This window comes from Haemorhous mexicanus, chromosome 6, assembly GCF_027477595.1.
Source record: "Haemorhous mexicanus isolate bHaeMex1 chromosome 6, bHaeMex1.pri, whole genome shotgun sequence".
Taxonomy (NCBI): domain Eukaryota; kingdom Metazoa; phylum Chordata; class Aves; order Passeriformes; family Fringillidae; genus Haemorhous; species Haemorhous mexicanus.
In genome coordinates, this window is record NC_082346.1 from 15,659,657 (window position 1) to 15,684,953 (window position 25,297).

General features: G+C 36.2%; 1 protein-coding gene across 11 annotated transcripts in view; it reads right to left on the minus strand.

The window, feature by feature from the left end:
* The window catches only part of SOX6 (SRY-box transcription factor 6), a 371,999-nt gene that overhangs the window by 149,443 nt on the left and 197,259 nt on the right, over nucleotides 1–25,297 (minus strand). For all 11 annotated transcript variants that reach the window (XM_059848934.1, XM_059848935.1, XM_059848937.1 and 8 more), the window contains one exon: nucleotides 22,180–22,269. In XM_059848934.1, the coding sequence (XP_059704917.1) occupies nucleotides 22,180–22,269 (90 nt within the window). The remainder of the gene's footprint in view (nucleotides 1–22,179; nucleotides 22,270–25,297) is intronic.

Genomic DNA, 25,297 nt, shown 5'->3' on the forward strand with positions numbered 1-25,297 from the left:
AAGTAACAGAAAGAGCATCATGTATCTTACACTGCATTTAATAAAAATCATAAAGCCCATCCTGAATTTTATCTACTTAGATTTCTTTTAGTATGGCAAAAAAAAAAAAAATTAAAAATTAGTATCCTGAAAGTATAGCTATACAATATCATTAAAGTTCCTATATCAACCACTGGTTTGCCACCTTTTAAAACTCCTGTTACCTTTTACAACCTATTCAGTCCATATACAAATGTAGCTGCATGTAAGTAAACACTGCAGGCTTCTCAATGTTAAATTTCTTACTGTCCTTGGGGCAAGCTGTCCTGAGGTAGAGGCAGAGTAACTGCTGGTAAGGGGGGAAAAAAAAGAAACAGGCATAACAAAAAATAGACTTCTAGGCTTACATAGCATAATTTAAACTAATCTCTCTGACTCTCAGGAAAAGAAAACGAGGTAAAACCACATGTTCTATCAAGTGAATAAAAGACAAAGTACTGGAGTCATAAATACACAAAAACTTCTATAGGCATGATCCATAGCTTGCCAAAGTAGGGTTCCTAGCTGTGACACAAAATTACTGTGGGTTCTTGAATGTGTCTCAGTGTCCCAACATGTAGACAAAGTGAAACTACCAATCAGAGGTTTTTATGCCTGGTTAGTTAATGTTTCTGAAGTGCTTTGAGATCTTTGCATGGAATCTCTACACAGCTGCAAAGCATTATTGGTTCTCTTGAATTCTGTGATTAGTGTAAAACATGACAAATATCATCCTTGTTTATGCACTGCATCTAAACTAACTTTTGCTCCATATGCTTACAGGAAATACAAATTAATAAATCACAAATCATTACTCCTGTTACGTTTACAGAACAAACACATTGTGTGACTTTCATGAAATCAGGAGGCAGTAATGCAAGAAAGAAGTGTGGACTTTGCCAGAAGCTAAGTAGGGCTTTAAATCACATAGCTGCAGCTCCAAAGTATCATCAGCCAAAACAGTTCAAGCAACAATCAAAAATGATTCTGAATCAAGTTAAGCAATTTCAGCCTTTTTTTTCCTTTTAAAAAAAAAAAAGCCTTTGTGACTCAATCCCTCTGTTAGATGGGAGAGGATTTTATTATTTTATGGACATTGAAAAGAAAGCAAGAACACAATGCTAGACATAAAAGAAAGTGTATTTGATCTTAGCTTCCCAGAGATAACCTGGTTAAACCGTTCTGTCTAACACTGCAGTCTGCAGCACACATCAGATGGGCTGTGATGTTTCCACTTCACAGGCTCTGTCCAGCATTTAGCATTTACCCTTTCTTGATTGGGTCACCTTCTAAATGCCACAAAATAGGGCAGCAAAAGTCAACAAAAATAAACAGGGAAAACAGAAGAAAGTAACAATCTAATGGAAGGGCTTCGGAGATAAAAGTCACTTTGTGAGGGCTGCCTGACTAAGGAGCCCCCTTGCCATTGCAACAGCATCTAATTTGAGTTCTAACTCCAGCAGCAGTTTAAAAAGCTTCCACTCTAAAGGGCCCCAAGTGTATCATAAAGATAAAGCATTTCAGTAGAAAACAGCCACAAAGACCTCTATTATCTTATCAGTCTTTGGTTACAACAGCTGAACCAATATGACTAAGTTCTGAATGACTTTTTTTTTCCCCCCTTCTTTTTATAACACTAGAATACTGGAATTTCTTTATTTCATGATCAGTTAGCAATTGTTGGTGTTCCCATATGCTACTGTCCTGTTCTTAGTCAATAAAAAGTTTTATAAATGCTCCCATTGTGCTTTGTAGCATCCCAGTGCAGAAAGCAGCACAGCAAACATGTCCAGCATGCAAAACACACCGGATTCCTTCTCTTGGGAAGGTGTAAGATCCCTCCCCTCCCTTTTGTCTCAAAATGATTCTGCATTTTCAGCTTTGAGCAAGGAAATTTTACTACCAGATGTCCACAGACAGTAATGGGAATTAATATTAGGAACTACTGAAAATATTCTGTAGAGAAAAGTATGTCATATTTTGAAAAACAAAAAAGAGTTTAAACTAGTTATACTTTATGAGGAGGATGAAAATGCTTTACTGATAATCCACAAGTTTTCTCCTAGTTCCATATATACTAAAACTCACACGTTGCAGCAATTTCTTAGGCGGGAGCAATTTGAAACTCCTATGATTTGCAAAACAGAAGACTTTTAAAACAGCCTTATACTTATCATGGTCCTACCTTTCTTGGATTAGCCAAAAAACAGCCAAATAGCTGAGTGAACATGAAACCAACTCAGCAAGGCCATGCTGACCCCTCTTTGTCACATGTCACTGCGCCCACAGACAGGCAAGGGCAAGGGCAGAGCCCCACTGGCACCTCCCTGGCTTTGGCTGAGCTGAGCTCACAGCCAGCACTGGGTTCCTGCACCCATTGCCCTGGAGCTTGGCTCATCCCAAGGCTTTCATCCATTCCACAGCTCCAGATCTCTGCCTGACACTGAGCTGGGCACAGGTGCCCTCCCAGGCACCTCGGAGTATCCACGTTCAACTGAGCCCCACCCAACCACCTAAAGCTTCCTGCTCTGTTGATTTTTCCCTCCTCAAAAGAATTTGATGGATTTATTCCTTCTTCAAACATCTCAGAACCATTTATTCAGCATTAAGAACAAGTCACAAGAATGTCTATAGTAATCCAGCTGAATATTTCCCCTAAAGATTTGCCATCACCTGGGGCAGGTTTACCTACCATAGTAGGTCCAGCAAATCTTGTACCTTAGCTTTGCTCCTCCAAATAACTTTCTTTTTTATCTCACACATTCACTGGACTTTTTGCCCTTGCATGGTTTCTTAGCAATTCTCAAGTGTTTCCTGAGCAATACCTTACGTTCAGAGGTTTTTTTCCTTGACTGCTTTTCACAGCAGTTCCAATCAAAGTAAAACAATGCACTCAAAAGCACTGCAGTGACTGCACCAACAGGAACTGCTCCCAGGTTTCTCTCAAACAGCCCCATAGCTGTCAAAGCAGGGTGCCAGGCAAAGCTTTGGACTAAGTTCCTGCTCAGCTCATGGATCAGCACAATGAAACTTTGCACCATTTTTAGCAGTGTGGTGAATCTATAGTTGAGTCCTAAAATGTAATCCATGTCAGGAATGCAGGAAAGAATGTGATGTTAGCCAGAGCTTCAACCTCCCCCTCCTCCAAACCAGTGCCCAGCAAAAAGCAGAATTCCAACAAGTCTCTCGGACTCCTTACTTCCTTTCACACACATGAAAAGAAGAACTCTGTCTGACATAAGCTTTAGAGGACTTCAAGTATGCTTAGAGATTTTGTTACTATCGCACAGATACAATTTTATTTTACTATTGTGTTCTATTTTAAAAAATAAGTTAAAAATATAAATAAAACCCACTTTGGCTCATTTCTTAGAATTTCTCTCAAATCCAGAAGAAATTGTAAATTTATACTCGAAATGATATTAAAAGTACACACTAAGTGTTAATTCACACGTGTGCACACAGAAGGAAGATAATGAGTTTTTGAATATATTTTTTGTAGGGTTTTTCAGCAGCAAGTACAGATTTGGTTGTAAATAGTTTAGTGCTTTCAGCAGGTTTAGAAAAGCTTCATATATACTCAATATAAACTGTTCAGAGTCTAAATAGGAAAAATTATATTGCTGGATATAAACAGAAAAATGCATATTATACATTTCAACTAAAACTCATAGCCAACCTGTTCCTGCTGAGTTAGAATATAAAGATATAGCAGAGGCCACAGGCTATGAGCAATCTGTGATACAAACACTAAAATATGAGATAAAGAGAAAAATGAGCAATTTTAACTGAGTAGACTGTAACCCAGGGCATAGCACATCAAAATAAGATAAATATGGTGGTGTTAGATAGGGAGTAAAGTTCACATGATTAATATTATTATTGATTCTAATACTTGATTCCAATGCTTTCAAATTAGAAAATAAAGTACAAATGAAAATAAAGATGGCCTATCCATTTAAGGCACTCATTCAGGACTTGAGAGCTGAAAAAATACCCTGACCCTTCAGTTTCAGATTTTCCCATTTAAATACAGATGACATTACTTCCCTAGATCCTAGAGGGGGAAAGGGAGGAGGATGATATGCTGAGGATAGCAACAGCAAAGATTACAAACTATACTTGTGGGCCACAGACAGAAATAGTATATTAGGAAAAAAAAATATAAAAACAAACAAACAAACAAAATCTAACCAACATTTACTTATACACTGGTTCCTCCTCTGTAGAAGAATCCACACTGAGATATCAGGAGCTGTGCCAATAAGAATAGCAGAAATTCTCAAATGTCATTGTAGGAATAAACTTCCAGCACCAGAACCACCTCTGTGCAAACATCCCACGAGGATGGTGTTTACCAGCTTTTCTTGGGGACATTAATATGGTAAGTGAAAAAAGCACAAGATTGGTTTTGTTTTGTTTTCCATATCAGAACACACATTAAGCATAAGAAAAACTAGCAGATCAAAATGTCTTCCTCCAGAAGACCAGAGTCATAAACATGGTTTAGAAGTTAAATCCTTTAATTTTCTTATTTGGAAGAGCTATAAAACTAACTTCAAGCCAATAGTCCTACAAGGATTTAAGTTGTCACGTAGCAAAACAGGGGAAGTCTCACAGAGAAATGGAGATATCTGAAGCTTTTCCTTTTGATAATGGGACACAAATATTAAATATCAGGAAAATCAAGTCCCACAGTAAATGTAATGGTTGTTGCTTCTTCATTGCACTGGAATTGTTGATTCAGCAGGTCTAATTCTCTCTTGTAGATTATCTACACACACATGTAGATCAAAACCTTCAACAGAAACACCCTGTATTTACAATGGTGTGAGAGCTGATCCCCATGTTCCCACAAACATCAAGTGAAGCCAGTGGTTCACCTTCCCTCCCTATTATTTTATCTCTGAACCTGACCCAAAACACAGGGATACTTTAATCAGTTTTGCCTAAATTTTGTAATTGTAGAAGGAAAAACAGCAGACTCGTCAAACAGAAGACAAAAAAAACCTCACCTCAGTTTCTAGATAACTCCCTGTATTAGGCATATCCCAGGTTTAGGTCTGAGGCTGCTTTTTCCTGACAGGATCATTTGGCATAAAAAACTGTGCACTCGGTATTAGACATTTTAAATGCACTTTCGTATTAAACTCTCTCCGTGAGCTGTTTATAGTTTAATGTAGTGAAGCTACAGATGTAAAACTGAGAATGAAGTGCTTACACAGAGAAATACTGCCCAACCTTTTACAACAGCTTCCAAGGAATCCCAACACAACAGCATTTTTTTCCAAACATTATTTTGTTTTCTGGTTAAATTTTTTCCATTTTTATTTTTCTCTTCTGATACCTAACATTTGCTGAATGATGTTCTGCTGCACTAGTAGCCCCACTGTATCCTAATTAAATTAAGCAATTTTTTAGATGTTTGAATTCAATAGAAGATCCCTACATATATCCTTTCCAGAAAAGAAGAAAAAAAAATATTTTTCCTAATATTTGCAGCTGTGCCTTGATGGGAAGGATTGAATATGACTGCTAACCCATCTCTAATATTCATATAAAACACTGCAATAAAATGTGTGGTAAGATAATTTTTGTAACATCCTCTTTTAGATGTGAAATGAGATTTTCTTGATTTTCTTTTTCTTATATACAATCATAGGTAGTGTATTCTTTGGAATTGCAGTGTTGAGAGTCACAATTGATGACAGCCTGGAGTAAGTAGGATCTTATCAAGTAACATGAAAAGATTGGGAGTTTGCTGAAGAAAGAAATTTAGATGGAGAATTCAGGACTGATTTTGAAATTGCTCCATTTCATTGATTGTTCTTTACTAACAACACACAGCTGCATAAAAGCAATTTTTTTCCCATATTCAATTTAAACTTTAACAAGTGATTTCTCAGTGCTATTAATCTTATTTTTTTCATTTTGTAAACATGATAGAATTTCAAAATCTATACAATTTTTCATTCTTTTTAAACTAGTATTTCTTCCCATGCAAGTGCAAAAATTTAGCACTTATTTAGAAGGAAGAGCTCTCCAATTAAAACTTGTATCTTCAATCACAGGGATAAAGTGAATATCTGTGCTATCTAATCTTATTCTGGAAAGAGAATTGTATATGTACATGCATAAAAGTGGCTGGAAGGAAGCTGAATTTAGAGGAAGTTCTCTTAATGTCTCATTTGATGAGTATAGTTCATATGAATTAGATGACATTAATTTCCTTACCTAACAGGAGCTAGTTATTTGTGATTTCTGTAGCTGATTATTTGACTTTCATTGAAAAAGGTTCATGATGTAAAAGAAGCTTTTGTTTGGGTTTTTTCCAGTCTTCTGCATTGTCTAAACTATGGATTAATAATGAAAGGTAAAAAAAAAAAAGAATTATATGCTTTAATTAAGTTTTCAATTTTTTAGAGCAAGCTACAGAAAAGGAGGGCTTAAATTGTTTTCCTGCTCTTTGCCACACTATTTGCAGAAACAATGGGGTTCTTCTCTTTAAATAGTGAGGAACACTTTACACTTTAATGTCCACAAGTACATCCATAGGGTGATGGCAAGAAAAAGGAGCAGTTGAACTTCATGCAGCTTTTGTGTGTAATTCTGCAGCTGGACATGTGAAAATCAGGTGGAAAAAAAAAAACAAACCCACATCTCCTCACTGTGTCTTCCTGGGGGCTAATCCAGTTTTGAGGAGCACAATGCAGTGAAGCTGTGTGCCAGGAAGGGCTAGGAGAACAAGGACAAGAATTAGTTCTTTTCTCTGTGGGTGCAGGAAGGGTAGAAATCTTTTCCATGGGTGCCACTGCAGCTTTTCTATTGAAAAGCTAATTGATTTACATGTTAGGATTCAATTTTTTGGGCTCAGTTGCCTTAATGGGAACACTGAGGATAACACCCAGAACACTCCAGGAACCTTGCCTCTTTTCCTATACTGAAAATTGTAACCCAAATGCATTTCTTCTGCTGTATCCAGAATGCACAATATACACAGGAGAGGAGATGTGCCCCTGTGAAATGTACTCTGACTTCTGATGTCTTGCAGTTACTTTTTATATCTTGTTAAATAAGTTACTTCCACGAGTTCTTAGTTAGTAATTATTAGCTACACGACTCAGAAATGTCTAAATATAAATATGAGAAGTATTAGTACTGCAAGATTTATATACTTTAAATATAAATTTTAATTTTGATCTTAATTACATGTTCATCTTTCATGTCTTACAAATACAAACAAGTATATCAATGAAAAACTTATATTTGCCTCTGAAGATTTTTATTGCCTCTGGTGATAAGTAATGAAGAAGCAAAGTTTATTGCAAAACAAGGACATTAGCATAGCCTGTCTATCACAGAAGCTGTAAAGAAGAAACTTCCTACCTCATCTGAGAAGAGACAATTTAGTCAAAAGCCTTTGATATGTATGGAAAAGCAACAAAATTTTATACGTTTAGAATGTGCCCAGAGAAGAGAGTTAAAGGATTTACTCTCATTTCAGTGGGCTTTGAAAGAAGTCCATTGATATGTTCATTAATAATGGCATTAGGTGGCAGCTTTAGGCTTGTAAATCTGAATATTATTTTAAATTTAGTTCATAATCAAAGAGTCATAAATTGAAAGTGCTACTTATCTGCTGCACACAACCTAACAATCTGTAAGAAAAATTCAGCAGAGCATGTTAATTCTACAAATAAGAATTATCATATGTCTTCAGAAATAACCACAACATTGCTGAATGGGCATGAGAAACAAAAACCAAACAAGTAAACTATGCTCTTGTTCCCTGAGGGTTTATTTTATAAATAAATAATTAAAATAATGCAATCCAGAGCAAATTAGAATTCTATGACCAGCTTGTTGTGCTCCTGTAAATACACTACAAAATTATCAGGCAAGATTTCTAACAAGAGAAAAAACCTTCTAAATCACATTAACCAGAGTACAAAGAGGGTGGCCTGCATTTGCAGACTGCAGCTCCACACATATTCCTGGAGTGTTCTGGAATAATTACACTCTAACCACAAGCAGGAGTGTGCTCAGCCAGATGATTCTCAGAAGCGACTAAAAGTGAACTCAGAACTTTCCTTAATTCAATTTATTTGTGTACCTAGTTGATCACAAACCAAAACATTTAACACAGCCCTTTGCTACAGAGTCTTTGGTAATTAAGCTCTTCACAGTCCCAGCCCAGAATGGCACCATGGGGTTTTTTTGTGCTTTCAGAGATATTCCACCACTGAAACAGGATCACTCAGAAAGAAAATATAAACACTGCCTGCTCAAAAGTCTTAATATAATCCAATATTCAAAGGCATGGATTTAGCAAAACTTTAAGCACAGTGTTACAATGATTCACAATAAGTCTTGAAGCAGGGGGAATATGTAGTTTTGAATTCCACTATAACAGCATTCTAATTCAATATATTATAAATAGACCTGGGATATATTAAAGAAATCAGGATCTTCTAATTGTTTCTCTCTCCTTAACACAACTTAATACTGTCCAGGCTGCATTTGCATTATTTTAGTTCTACAGCAACCATAACTGCAGCATTATTTTTTTGTTCCTAACAAGACACTCAAACAAAGAACTTAAACAAGCAGCAGAAGCAGGGAAAACAGATTTTCAAAACCAATTGAGATTACTCTCAATTGGTTTTGAAAGTTAATCATCTTCTTTTTAAGTCTCTTACTTAAAAAAAAAAAAAAAATTTCTGGAAGAACACACCTGTTGCAACTGAATGCAATGTTTCTGAGGTGTTTCTCAGAAGTTACTTCAGTGTAACTGTGATGCTGAAATAATGTCAACTTAAATGAAGGCTAATTGTGACTGCAAAATAATTTTGAATTTAAGCAATGTATTTTGTTGTTATTTCCTCTCCATGAATTTTAGATACATTTTAAATCAAAATTTTAATCTCTTTGCACCAGCAAAGATCCCAGGTAAATTTCCAAGGGGTTTGTCAGATTTAGGTGTCTCTGAGCCAGGCTTTTTAAGAGATTTAGGCCTCTCACTGTTGCAAATATCCCTGTGTCCATGTTTTCAAAAATGTTTGAAGCATCTAAGATCCATTGACTCAGATGACATCCTAAACTATTTGGAAAATGAGGTAAATGTGTGTGAATCACAGAATATTACCTTTAAAGTTTTCAATTAACTTGATCCTGATGTGGTTCTTCCCCCAGCTGACCCTACAGCCATGGAATCTAAATGCTGCTGCTGGCTGAAAGCTCTATGTGGTTCAAGGGCAGAGTGGGCAGGTATTTGGAAGAGGGAAGAGGAATCTATTTCACCTATTCAAAATACACAAACCCCACCAGCATCTAGAAATCCCTGGAAATTAGCCAGAGGTAGAGATAATAATAGTGCAAAAGTGTAATTTTCCCCTGTTCTTCCTCATTCCTGTGTCTGCATTTGTGATTACTCCTGAAATCATTTTTTTTCTCTGAGTTCTTTTGCAACAACTGCAGCCCTTCAAACACAGCACTGGATGACTTTTTCTATTAAGATTTGCTTTCCCTGTATGGAAATTCACACCTATGGGTTGGCCAACTGTCTTTCCTTAACACAGAAGTAGTTTTATTCACTTTTCTGTCGTGCAACACCAACTAGTGGACATGAGAACCTGGATCTATGTGATGGTCTGTACACCTTGAACTTAGGGCTGACAGGTTTGGGTCAAAACCTAAAGTTACTCACTTTGAGTTACATATAGGTAATAAACTTAGCACAAAATACTTTTCAACCACATCCTTACAGCAACCTCTAAAGTATAACTATCAATATATTTTGCTGTTTCAGGGTATTAAAATAAATGGAAATCTAAGTAGAAATATTGTTGAAGGACTGCTGGAGGACTTGGGATGTTGAGATATGACTTTCTAGAACTCAATATCACTTTGGTAACTTCCAAGTGGGGTGGACTGCATTCACTTACAAGTTTTCAATTTCCTCCTTGGAGCATTAGCTCAATGTGCCATAGCAAAGATAAGGTTTATCTGCTCTAGAGTACCCTAAATGTCCTGCATTTAGGGGATATCAGCAGCCTGCAGTAAAGGAAAGCCTGCAGCTTCAGCTCTGTCATGGGCTCAACATATATAGACTGAACTCTGCATAAGACAACCAGCCTGTATAAGAGGATAAATGAATACAAGAGAATACATTAAAATGCATTTATAAGGCAACACTCTCATACACTCTCTCTACATTTCTTTCCCTATGCAAAAAAAAAAAACAAAAAACAACAACAAAAAAATAACTACCAAGGTCAAGAACTCATTATTGCTTTATTTATTAATTTAGTTCAGGAAGGAATAACCCTCAGTTGCTTAACCAACTGTACACCTGCTATGACATAGCTAATACTGACAAAAAATAGCACTACTAAACCTCTAAAAGCCTGAATAGGTGCAGATGGCAAAAACATTGCCTATCTTACCAAGTAACTTTCTAATTCTCTTAGTATCTTTTAACCATTTCCTATCTTCTAGTTGTCAGTCAAGAGCATTAAACACATACATCTTGAATTCTTGAGCCACAGAAAATGAGCTCTTTCAAAACTGAGTCTGTGAATGCTATCATTTTGAACAGGAGCCCCAGTCTCAGCCTTGGCAGTGGTGATGCCAGCTGGTCAGCATGATCTGACTTTGAGAAGTGAGGGGCAGTCACAAAAACATGGAACAGCTTGGGTTGGAAGGGACCTCAGAGATCTTCCCATTCCAGCCCCTCTGTCACGGGCAGGGACAACTTCCACTAGACCAGGTTGCTCAGAGCCCCATCCAGTTGTGCTGTAGGTGTTGGAGTGAGCCTTTGGGAAGGAATGATTTTGTTTTTTGTGAAGACTGTTTTGTTAAAACCAGCTAAAAACCATTCATTTTCAATACATCAACCTTCAGTTTTCCCTCACTTCAAACTTGAACTTTATATTCATTTCTACGTATTCAATGTATTTGAATATTTTACAAAGACACAGACGTCATAATGTGAATTCTTTATGGCAGATTCAGCTAATGAGCAATTAACACCTATATTCTGTCATGGGTATTTGCTGCTGATCACCATAGCACTTTTCAGTAGTTGCAACTATGGCTCAGAAAATTTTTCTCAGTGGTTCTGAGTACAATACGCATGGAAGAGGATGGGAAGAGGCAAAGTGGGAGAAGAACCTCACCTAGCTATTCAATTAACTGGACTTTAGCTATGTGTAGTACTGTGGTTTTTCCAGGTCAGCAGAGGGAGAATTTTCACTGTGATCCACTCTTAGCACCAAGTGTTGATATCCGCCTGATGGTGGGATATGTTTTCTGAGAGTATACAGAGACACAAAGTGCCCTTGTCTATCCCTGCTATCTTGAAAAATGGCAGACCTTAACCTGATAGGACTAAGTATTTCTGTTTAGGAAAACCCTTATCCTTCAGAAGTGGGCACCCTGTCTTTGGCCGAAGTCTGAGAGGTACGAAATTACACTGTATAACTCCTGGGAGGGGAAGAAAGCAACAACAACAACCACCAAAAAAACCAGACAGGAGGGTCAATTAAATACATCCTGAAGTAGAAAACCTCTCTTTTTTACAGCCCCTAAAAAATATATCCACAGTTATCCCGTGACTTTTGCAAAATCCCAGCAACTCTGTCCTGGCACCAGAGGCGGGGATTGAAAGTAAAACTTTCGATTAGAAGCCAATAGGCACTCTACAGTTCTTAAGGAATCTGGAAAAACTAAACCACAGAACAGCTATGCCCATTTCATTTTCTTGACCTTCCTTAATAAGCTCATTCTTTTGAGGTTACCAATTGAGATTTGATGTCTGTAAATTTCCCCGCATTTAGAACAAGTAATTTGTGTAAGCCTACATAAAATATCTGTATACACTACACTGACTTCTTAAATCTTGTAATCTGAGTGTGCCACCTGCAATTAGAAGATTTTGCTTTAGTATCTGTACTAAGGGTGTATTCCAGCTTTCAGGGAGAACTACAATTGTCTACTAAACAGTTACATCAAAGATCACATCCCATCATTAAATTTCAAACTACAGTGAACTATAAATAATTTTCTGATCTCGGGGGTTAGAACTGGGATCTTATGTCAACAGAATACTTTTGGGGGCACATATCAATCCACAGTATTTCCAAGCCAAAACAAATGCAAAAGATCTATCTTCACACATAGTAGTGTGTTTAAAAATGTCGGAAATGTCAACCGCTTACATACTTTCATATTATCCCTAATTAATACAAATTGCCTTTAATTTCACATTTAGTAAAACATATTGCTGCCCAAAATAAGGACTATAATTTTTATCAGCAATTATTATTACTGATGTATCAACACAATTATTTAAATTCAATGTATATAGAGGCAGAATCCATGCAAGCATTTACAGTTTTTGTTCCCTCTGTGTTTCTTCCCTAATTTTTGTGGCTTGGAGCTCCTCCAGATGCTGTCTCTGACTTTGTGGTTTTGTATTTGAGATCCCATCTCCTGATTCACAGCATTCCTTGATTGACAAACAGATTCAAATATGAAAACAAACAGTTACCTGTGTGTGATCTGTGCCTGATAGCTGCACTGCTAAGTTTCCCCTTTGTGGTGAGCCTACTGTTTCAGATTTTACTCATTTCTTGGGTCTCTGAGTTACTGTGTTTACTAAGCTATTCAGTAACTGGCGACACGTGATCTCTGCACTGCAAGCTGCACTTCAGGCTCACAGGATTTTTCTCTAGTTCCTCCCTCTTCATAAACTAAATTATTTTAAAAGAACATTGGGTTTTGTATTTCCAAACTGATGTGCCTCCTAATTGAATGCAGAACACTTTCAAACTATTTTCCATTAGAGGCACACTTTTTTTTCTGATTTTAATGCACAATATAATACCTTCATTGGAAGATTAAAATTGTTTTACTAGAAGTAAAACCCGTTATTATACGCTTTTTTAGTGGTTTTCTGTTGTATAATGTAGGGTGAATTATGTAAAACATACCAAACAGGATACTCTACAAGCAGCTACTTGCATGCTGCAAACAATCACAGTTTCACTGATAGACTGGGACTTAGCATCTTAAAATTCCTGTGGAAATCAAGTGCATTTTAAGTATTGAGTTTGATTATTTAATCAGACAACTTGCATTTTGCCCCGGCTAATTTGGAAGGCTGATAATATTTTACTCATAAAGTAATTGTGCACCTGTTGTGATGGAAACCTGTTCAAACAAATCTTAATAGACATGAAGATTCACTCCCAACATGAGTGTGTTAGCCTCTCATTACTGCTATCTATGGGGCAACAAATTTTAAGCAGCTTAACAACAGGTCTCAGCTTTATCTTGGATAACTCTTCAAGAACATTTATGACAACATGTCTAATATTAAACTTTGTTAAAATATATCAATATAGACTAAGGTAAATATTAGGATATGTGGGTTAAACTAACAGCAATTTAAAGAAAAAAGGGTGAGAAAGGTATGCTCATAATAACATGATTTCACTGTGAGAGCTAATGACAAGGATCCAGTTTTGATCAAGCTGCCTGGCTATAAATCCATTAATATTATTATCACAGAGAGTAATACCAACAATGAATTCATAGGATCAGGGCAGGCTACATCCTTCATAGATTTGTGTTTCCTCAGGTCAATCAAATTTCTATGGAAATTATTTCAAGACATCTTTTTATTTTCTTTAAAATTCATATATTGGTATTAATTGATTGATGGGACTTCATCTTTATCATGGTTCTGGAAATTTTCTCTATTGGCAAATCATGCCAGAACAAAACAACAAAAAATTTTTTGTTGGGATGGAAAATAGATAAAATATTTACTTTAATCCACCATAAATATTTGAGGGAGGAAGAGAAGGGACATAGTGAATTGATATCAATTCACTCACCAAGTAAGGAGACAGTATTGTGAATGACCTGACTGGAGCAAGGGGATCATGATTAGCCTGAAATCACTTTAATGTTGGCAGGAGGAGGTGAAAACAAGGAAAATGAGCCCAGTTTGCCTAGATTTGCCCTTTGGCAGAAAACTGTCAGATGTCATTGGTCAGATCCTAAGTGAGGTGACACAGTTAAACAAATCAAGATATCTTGAAAAAAACACTGATAATTAACCTCCTCTGAAAGGTCAACTTGTTTAGAGGGGACAAGGACAACCCTTCTTGTGTTTCTTCTCCTATTCCTCATTGAGCTTAAGCTTTTGAGGCAGTGGCTGGGTCAGGTTGCACATTGTGTTCTTGCTATTATCAGTTGCAGGGGAGTTACTAAATGGGCTCCTGCTTCATTTTTCCTCAATACTAATGCTATGTGTCTTGAGTCTTAGAGATGACATTTCTGACTTGCCTCAATTTGTTAAGGCATTTTTACATATCTCTTGAGAAAAAAAAAAAAGAACCTGAGATATCATCAGGACATCCTCATTACCACAAAATATCCACACATCACTATCCCACTCTAAGGTACAACTTTCTGTTCAGAAATGGAGTTTAAAACTGAAAGTGAAAAGGAATGCCACAAAGGTTCTCATTATTCAGTACCAAAGTTTGATATTGCTCAGAAAGTTATATTTTATGCAAGGGGGTCTTTTTCCAAATGAGCCGCAGAAGAGAAGGCTGAGGAGAGGGCAGAAACATATATAAAGAATAAATAAATATATTTTTCCTTTTCAAGCTGGAAAAGTGACAGAGCATAGTGGAACAGAGGAAATGAGCAGGGTTCATTCTAAGAATGTCCATTTTAAGATCTACCTGCAAGGTACTGGGTGCAAATATACACCATATTGCTAACTGCTGAGCTTATCCCCACAGACTTTGCAGCTGTCTGTTAAAGGGTTCAAAAGTGGTTGGACATGCTCATAGATGATAATTCTATCAAGGGTCATTAAACCCGAATTACCACCTCTGAATCAAGCAACCCATTAATCATATTTTGTGGGAAATTGGAAGAGTATGCTGAGGAAATATTAGTGTAAGTTTGCCCTTTCCTTACACCCTTCCACAGGTTGAAAAGTGTCCAGGGACAGAATGCTGCAGGACATTGTGTTCTTTATATGGCACTGAAAGTCCCCTGAATATGAAACACCAGTTACAAAAGACTGATAAAAGTACACCTGGAGGTTGTACAACATCCAAACTGCCCAAAAAATGTCAGTCCTTTCCATATTGTGCCTATATGTATTCTTCTAGATAAATGCTGACATTCATCAACTTGCTCAAATATGACTTTGTAACAAAAAGCAACAAAAAGTCAAAAGCACTGAAGGGTGATGAAATACAAGAAATGGAGCTTCCCCTTTTGTTTCAGCCATGCAAACTCCTACATACACACTTACTTTTCCATAAGAGATTGTATATTTGTCTTCAGTAGGAGTTTTATTTTGGTAAAGGTAAGAAATTTCTCTGGCAACTAAGCTGGGACCAGAGTCAAAAGAAAATTTGCCACTGACCGCCACTTGCAGAGGAGAAGGTACTAAGGTCTGAGTAGTGATACATTCTTCAATACAGAAGTCTTTCTACTGCATTTAAAGGCTCTGGAATTATTACAGAAAGCCATGACTGATATACTGAAAATCAATATATATATATATATAAATACACCACCAAAACAACCTCCCAACAGAAGGAAATGGCTTTTTTTTTTTTTTTTTTTTGTGGAAAAAGTGGAGAAAACTGATCTGTAATTTTTAGTTTACAGGAAACCTATTTTCTGCTAAAAAAAACTTAGATGGCAGTTGAAAATAAACACATTTTAAGACCGTACATTTTCTTGTCACTAATTGTAAAAATAAAGAATGGATGACATTCCAGAAGGCAGTCTGTTGTAATGTGCAAAAGAAATGTATTGCTGTTTCAGTTCCATATTATTAGCATCATTATCCATCTTGTTGCTTTTTCCCATGAACAGTTGATACTATTTCTTACTACATTATTTGGGACACATTTCACAAAACCCAGAATATAAGTAGGCTGTCATATTTATTTTAGTATAGTACAGAGTTCATACACTGACCTCTGAATAGTTAAGCTTAGAAATATACACTGATAAGGTAAAAAACATATAGATTTCTGTGATTGTGGTAAGTAAAAAAATCATTGTGTGCCTGCAACTAAAGGCCATGTATCCTGCTTGATGCTTCTTATAAAATATATTCAACAATATGGAAAACTTGATTTATGTGAAAGGTTGATTACAGTGTAATTTATAGTTCTGGAATTTTAAGAACTAGAAATGGTAACAGTCATTAACTTTCAACATTAGAAGTAGGCATGATTGTGAGAGGTGGCACTGAAATACAACCCTCTCACCAAAAGACTAGAGCAACAAAAATGTTTGGCTTTTTTTTTAATGTGATAAACACAGCTTCAATGCTGCCAAGACTTACACGTACATAATTTAAACACTAGCACTATGTGCAGTGAGCAGTCCAGTCTCTTCCACAGAACTATCCTCTGTCTGTACAACTGGGGGTGTGTCTGCTTAAATCCAGAATATGAAGAAATATATTTAATATTAAAAAATAAGTCAAGAAGATGTAAGAAAATACAGTTGAATGCGTTTCACACTGGTGATTAGTTTAATTGTGCTGGTACCTTGACCATAACAAACAGATACAATGGGGCTTGGTAAGCATAAACAAAATATTTTTACTTTTGGAATTCATTACCTTCTTCAAGCAAATTTGACTAAAGGGTGTGCAAACATTAACTGTTGAAAGTGCTTATGAAATATTCAGGCATTCAAATGTCTTAATTTAGAAGGTCAGGTTAGACCTGGAAGCACAGCCCTTGTACCACGTTACACAAAGTGCTGGTGGCTGGAGTAATGGCAAAACAAAAGCACTGCTGTGATCTGGAGAGCTGTGACACAAAGCTGAACATAGCACTTCATTGGATCACAGCAATAAATTCATTATGAGAAACCTTTGTAGCCTGTGGTATATTCCCAATCAGGACCAATTTCTTGAGGATTTGGGTGTTGGGGTTCTGGGCTGTGCTGTTTTGTTGAATATTTTCATTGGTTTCGCTAATTGGAACCAGTTGATTCTTTTTCCTGTGTATTGATTTTTTAAATCCTAGCAGTTAACAATGATTCTAATGTATCATAACACTTTAGACCTTAATCATATAGTGGGGCTTCTGCTTGTAGCTTTTGTTTGAGTTTTAATTAAGAAGACCTTGTGTCTCAAAGCCTGAGCTGGGTTTTTAATTGCTAGTATGTATATCACACAGACTTCAAAAGAAATAAAATATGTTTATAACAGAGAGCACAAAGGAGAGCTTTGAAACGTCTATAGCCATACAAAGTGACATAATTAAAAACCTCTGAGTGCCTCTGTGATATAAGGCTTATATATATTTATTTATACATATTTATGAGGCAGACTGTTATATACCCTTAGACTTTGCGAGAAAGAATTTTTAGCAATTATACTGAAAAATAATTGCTACAAATTCTGACTACAGTGTTGACCAGGGCTAAAGGAAAACAGATTTTTTTTTCCTCAAAACAGACTTCACATTTGATATAGTGCAGCAAGAAACACCTGAAAGCTTATCTGTGAAGACAAATTTTATAAAATAGAAGCAAAAATAACATTGTAAAATGTTTTGTAAATCATGCATGTTTTTTAAAAAATTAATTCACTGTAAAAACCACAACTTTCTCAAGGATTCATTCATGCACAACTCTTTCCAAGACTATTCCAGAAATGGAGAGCGTTAAATTACTGGATTCAAACAGTTGTTCTTTACAGTCCTCTTCCAGTCATTAATACACACAAAAAATGCTCCTAGAAAACACCTCCTTGTGTTTCTCCTGCTCCCATACCATGGACAAACATCCTTTCCAAAATTGTTTGTGGTTATCTTACAAGAGGACTATCAAGTGGGTGAAGTAGCTTCATTACACTAAATTCAACTTTCCCAAGGAAGCAGGAATTCTGCCTCCCACCTACCCAAATATTTTGAGGCCATTAAATGTTCACATGTCACACAAAACAGGGGGTTTAGATTCTTATTACTAAAGCAGCAATTATAAAAGGAGATGGGATAAGCATGGGAAGCATAATAGAAACAGCCTTCTGTGTTGGATAAAGCCACGGACATCAATCACTCACCTCCCCAAAATAGAGCCTACTGTACAAAGACAGCATGTGACATTCAAGTCACAATGCCAATAAATATAGAGAGTTCCAGCTGTAAACAGCACCAGTGGAAGGCACAGGACTAACCTGCAGCACAGGAGCTGCTGACCCAGGAGTCACTCTCCTCTGAGGCTGCTGGACCAATTCTGACCCTTTCACGATAACATCATTGCTTAAGTTACTTAAAGACTGACCTTTCTTATTTGATCTTCAAAGACTCTGCATGCTGAGAAAGACCATTGAGGGCTATTTCAGTAGGACAACTGCCTGATGCATGCAAGACCATGCTATTCCAGAGATTTATATTTGGAACAGAAACAGAAAACTTAAAACAGACTCAGTATAGTGATAAATGATGCTACTCTGCCTAGCTGTGGCTGCTGAAGTAAAACTAGATAACCAAGCAACAGAAATACATGCAGTGAGGGAGGGTGAGGACAGAGCTCTGTGCACCCAAATATCTGGAAATAAAGAAAAGAGTTCTGCCTAGATTTGTTTATTCAAATATGTAATACCAACAATTAGAATGAAAAGTATTTCCCGATCCTAATTTTTACATAAAAGAAACCAAATACTGCAAAAGGCAGATGTAAGCCTAACAAATTGCTTGTATACCTTAAATAAATCTATTTGCATGCACTCCCTGGCAAATAGCATACAATCAAATGATTTGTACAGACAGCTCTGGGGTTTTTTTCCCAGGTGAGCAAGGCATTTAACTCAGGTCAACTGCTTCAGAGACCTTTGAAAACTTGACCTATGCGTTTCATTTATAAACATATCAAATGAACAAGCAGACTTATTTAACCACTGGAATTTGGCTACAAAGCATTCTGCCAGATTCTCCTCAGTTTCATGCAACCTCCCTGAAGTCAATGGCTTGTTTGGCTGGGATTCAAGGAAGAATCTGGACCATTATCAATAACTGAAATCCTAATAAAGAAACTCAGAAAAAGCAATTTTACAAGTGAGGCACACTATGCAAGAGCAATTGTGAACAGGAACAATCCCACACCAAGAAAAAATGAATTATTCACTGTTTGTTACTTTTGTATTGGCCTCTATTGTCTGAATTAATAGATATAGTTTATAATTATATCTTGATTAACACTATTGTGTTCTAAATATAGAAGGTAAAGCAAGAAAATACCGTTTTTATTTGTTTCTCTCAGCCAATTATCTTTTCTTCTTGTCTGTGTGCTTCCCAAACATGAATAGAAACAGTTTGTGTCAGTGGTACATTTTTTTTTCCCTGCTTTCATCCTTTTTTCTGGCACTGATTCTTAGTGAACTGCCTTCCCACAACCAAGATGCTAGTCTTTCACTGAAGGGGGAGGGCTGTGGTTGTGCAGACACAGAGGAAGAATATGTGCTCAGGTTATCCTTAGTGAGAACAACGCCTTCTCTCTAAAATAAACAACTCCCAGTAACAGTCAGTGCAAAGAGCAGTTCCTCACAGGACCACACCTTCCTTTCTTATACTCAACTTTTTCTTTTCTCTAATGAACTCATTTATTTTTACTGCATCACTTCATGTCTCTAAGTCAGACTCTCAGTAATATGAGCAGAAATTCTGCACAAGATCAATTCAATAAAATTATTTAGAATCTAATGGAAATTGAGGAAAAATATATTTGACCTCCCAAAGACAATAAATTTTCATATTTAGTTCTTTCAGATCCCAGAGGTCCTGCTAGTTACCTTGCTGAAAATTCAGCCATCACCATGAAAATGAACTTCATGATTGTGGATTCTACCACCTTAAACAATGAAAGGATTTATTTTAAAGTATGCTTCCCCTACTTTGCTTTGTTTCCTTCATGAAATCAGGTTTTCAAGCTGCCACATGCTAGATTGTTATTTGTTTGTGGATTTTTTTTTTTTTTCCTTTCTGGGCTGATTTAAGGTATACAATTGCTGATAGGAGTTAATAGCAGACTATTGGGTTAATAGTGGTTTTATTGGCTCAGAGGTAATCAGCCTGGAGACAGTGTTTAGGTCATGGGTTTGGGAGCCCAAAGGAAAGGATTCCAACTTCAGACCTGTTCCTACTTCAGCTATATAACCCTGCACCTAGTTTTCTTCCTCTATAAAACAATACTAATGCCTTTGTCAAGAGGTTTGAAGTGTAAACCACAACATAACAGCAACCATTTTTTGTCTTCCATGTTGGTTCTATTTTTAAAAAATTAAATGCAGCTGCAGCAGCAGAGATTCAGCTTCACATCTTGCTGGAAGCCAACGAGCAGTATGGATGGATATTGCAGATATTATGACAACTTAAGGACAGGTTACTCAGGAAATGGGATGTGGAAACTGACTGAGGGACTGGCAACACATAAATCTGCTGAGCCTAATCAGATGATCTTTTTTACACACCTAATAGGCTATTCCCCCGGAAAAGGTAGTTGGGAATTCTTCCAAATCTGAGTGAGAGTGCTTTGTAGGGAGATGAGAAAAGGATGAGAAGCAAGATCTCTACCCACTCACTGCAGAAAACATATATGCTAAGAAAATAGGAGGAACAACATAAATCCAGAAAAACAAACCTTTCTTTTTCAAAAACTGAGATGTCATTAGAAAGCATTTTGTGCCATATAAAAGAATAAAGAACATTATTCTGCATTGTTAGAGATGCCACCTCTTTTAAATTTGATTCGCTAATAGCATTCAAGTAGTTTCTATTTAAGGACTAAGCAGCTATATTTTGCAATTAATAGACAATAATAATTCAACTAGCATTCAATGCTTTCCACACTATTAAGAGACAATATGGCTTTAAATAGATTGTGATTTCAAGACATCATTTTGGGGGGATTTTATTGCAGTCAATTTTGGCATGTTCCTGCAAAATTGTATGCTATGTTTCTGTCACTGATATTACTATGGGATTTCTTACCTGCCTAACATATATGCATTGTCATAATTCTACCAGAAAAATCAGGAGAATCCAACAGATTTTTGGTCCTGAAGGAACCAATTATAACTTACTTATTAAAAAGAGCCAATCTTTCATCTACTTGTATAATAAAATAAAAAAATTGAACTATCCTCAATTTCCCCAGCGGAAACTTAAATCCCTAAGCATCAATTTTCATCAAATAGAATATATATATATTTTTACATTAAAGAATTTTAAAGAAAAGAGTTATTAATATGATGAACATGACTCTGCGTTGCCACACCTTTGTAGCTGCAGTTTAAGAAAATTATACAAATGAAGAGAAATAAATCTTAGGTACTTTGTGTACTCCTCAAACATGCCTTATGATCCCTTCTCACAGCACAAAAAAAAGCACATGTTAAATTTGTTGCTGAATCAATAATGCTGAATTTCTTTTCACTAGGAAAATGCATGGAAGATTTGATGGGTGGAGAAAAACACTTCAAGTTTTCTACCTAGTACTTAATTTCCAAGAGAATTTCACTTTTCCTAGGATGCTGGCTCAAGAAATAATGAGAATACTGAAAATTACTGCCCATATATATAAACAAATTTTGCACTGATTTCAGTAAGTCCCAAATTGTATCCAGACCTGCTCTTTCTCTGCATAAGGGGGTTAATAGAAACCCTTTTTTTTTTTGTATTTTGAATCAAAGATTTAGAATAGCAATGGCACAATTACCACCCTTGATAATCTGAAGGCTATTTCTACACACAGTTTGTGCAACTGGGAAGAAGCAGTACCACATACTGGTAACTTTGCATTTCTTCCTCTTCCTCTGCTCAGAGATGTCTGGCTGATGTCAGTGAACTCATGTAACTAACCTGGTGTTTTGTGATAACATCCCTGATACTGCCTATAACTGTGACATACTCCACTTTTTTTGCACACTCATCAGTCATTTCTAAGATAAACATTAAAAACCAGGGTGAGTTGTCTGGAAAGAATGGCACCCTCTAGTCATGACGGCTATTTCTATTATTTTTTCTGAAATTTAAAAAAAATCCTCAATCCCTTTCTTAAAATATATTCAAACATTTAAAATTTGATCTAGTGAGATACCTTTAATTTCTCCAAGGAGATCACTTGTGTTTAATTTTTCCATCTTCTCCTTCCAGTCTTTAGAAAGTAGCTTTTCCATACAGGATGAATCTATTACAAAAAAAAAAAAAAAAAAGAAATAATTATGAAACATATTCTTACAGGAAAACAGGTGCCACCTTCATTTTAAGACTGTTCTCCCAGTCCCAGTCAAACCATAGCTTAGAAAGGAACAGCCACACAGAGTTCTTATTTAACTGCATTTTAAATCCAAAGTAATTCCCCTGGGGTTAATGGAGTTACTATGGATTTAACAAGGGTCTAATTGAAAGAAAAACTTCGTTGAGGATTTATGCATGCTAACTGCCAATTTACATGCATAGATTGCCAATGTATATACGAATTCTGTCTTTTTCATTTGAGAATGATTGTACACTCGAAATTATACATGAAGATTTAGTAGCTTTTTTTGGAAATTTGGCACACAGTGACATCTGAAACCCATTTTTATACCCATGTCAATGCAAAAGTTATTCATATAATGTCTCCATGGAATTCATGAAAGCACTCTACATATTCGATGTTCACAGTATCAGAAATTTTCTCAGTAGGCTATAAACAACATGAAATGATTAGAAGATAGGATTTCATCATATCAACTTCAGAATGCATTTCAAGGCTTTGCCCCAGCCTGGGAGGCCTTCTGGAGGCAAAACTGTCACTGAAGTCATTACACTTTGGAGAAAGTAAAAGATTGGCCCTAGTAAGCTTCCTATGATCAGACCCTAATCCCACTACAAAATTTTATACTGAGCATAACAGACTCCAATAAATTCTAAAGGTTTTTTCAGTTCCTAAATTAAACTAATTGGCTCTGATGTCTAAATTATAGATGACCTTGCAGATACCTAGAAAAGGTGATTTTTAAGATAGAAATTCTTATGAAGGGAGCCTACAAGACTGCAAATTCTCCTGGAGGGAGCCTGCAGGAAAGATGGAGAGAGACTATTTACAAGAGAATGTAGTGACAGCTCAAGGGGGCAACTGAAAGAGAGTAGGTATAGAGTAGATATTAGGAGAAAATTGTTTACTGTGAGGGTGGTGAGGCACTGGAACAGGTTGGCCAGAGAAGCTGTGGATGCCCAATCCATGGCAGTGTCCAAGGCCAGGCTGGATGGGGCTCTGAGCAGCCTGGGATAGTGGAAGGCGTCCCTGCCCATAGCAGGGTGCTGGAATAAAATTATCTTTAAGCTCCATTCCAACCCAAGTCATTCTATGACTCTGTGTATGTGATGTGGGCTTTTATGACTTTTAAGAAGCACAATTCAGATTTCTAAACAATTATCAAGAAAACGTTACAAACAACTCAACATTTATTTTTTCCTTCCCAGTTAGTGATAATAAAATCTCTATTAAACTTTGTGTGCTTGCTTTCACCTGTAGGCAGACTCACCAACATCTGTGCTAAACTCCTTGGAAACCCTTAGGGCCAGTTTGCAAAATATCAAAACCTACTTGTAACTCTGTTCCCAAAACAAATCTTAGCAAAGGGCTTTTGTTGTAAGACCACACATCACCCTGGGCAGTGCTGAGCACAGTGCTCCTTGATAGACACACCTTTTCTTCCTAGAAACTCAGATAGCAAGGGGCCACTTGTTTGAGAAGACCAATTTGCATTATGCTTTCTAAGTAGCTAATAATATTCCAATTTTTAATTGTTTTTGCACCGGTCCTACTCCAGTCACGAGTTAACAGTGAGTTGTACGAGAAGGCAGAATTCAATCTTCCACTAAATTACTGGCCAAATGAGGTCAAATCACAGCTGAAATTCTCATTTCTGGAGTCCCAGCAGAAGCACTCACACATGTGAAAGCAAAAGCAAATTGCCCAGATTTAAGAATGGCAACACAGATCATATCATTGCAACGGGTAACAGTTTGTTCCACTTCAGATGATTCCAAAAATACTCAGAGGGAGGAGAGACATCCAAAGAGGTCACAAAAGGAGTAGTTAAAGATTTAGGGAGAAGTCTAAGGAAGAAAATAGTCATATGGCCAATCATATTTTAGGGTACAAGTCATTTCAGCCTAAAAATTCATTAGTATAACTCATTTGACATAAACAAACAAACAAAAACCCCAAACAAAACTAAAACCAATTGAAAGCAAACCAAACTGTAACTACCAAGAGATCAAAGATCAGGTTTTTAATTGCAACACATTTTCACCATGCAAGCCTCCATGGAAAGACAACACAGCTCATAAATATTTTTGAAGTAATATTTCAGCAGAAAAGCTAATTTATTTACTAATTATATCTTTCTATGAAAGAGACAAAATTAAGGAGCTGTAAGTTGCAATAGGCAGTGTTAAAATACTAGTTATATAATAACAATTTACTTTTAACAATAACAGGCACTTATTACTTTTATGAGTTCTGGCCTGATAATAGGAGAATCAAGAAATAACCATCAATTATCAATAGAACATTATAATTTGTCCTTTTTTGTGATATCATGATTAGTTAAAAAGAGGTTTCTGTGTTTCTCCCCTGCCAAAATTTCAGACCCCTCATCCCTGAAAAAAAAAAGCTTTAGAATTTTATTTTTATGTTTGCTCAAAGTTATGTATTCTACTGCCTTTAACTAAGATGTTTTCCTCGATTCACACAAAGAAAAAAAAATATTTCATTAAAAAAGGGAAAAAAGAAAAGAAATAACTAGCATATTACTGAAATTTATAAAACACTTTCCTCAAAAGCACTTGTTTTATTTTTTCTCTCACTGTTCCTAAGAACACCCATGCTTATCTGTAGCGTTCTTATATTATGTAAGGACAAAAAATGTATTTCTAAAGACAGATTGGGAAAGAGCTAGATTGGAAAACAGGTCTATTTGTGTGCCTTTTTGATATAATCACATTGCTAGTTAGAATTTTTCTCTACAAATGACTGAAAAATTCCTTAGGAAAGAGTTCTTTTAACACCCCTATCTCATTCAAATTCTGTGTTCTGGATCTGACCACATAATTTATAGCTACTGTATTTTGCTATTGAGAGGATTACAAAAATGATTACACAATGAGCCTTTTAATAAACTTTTTTACACTATTGTAAAAGTAGCGCTGTGAAAATCCTGTAA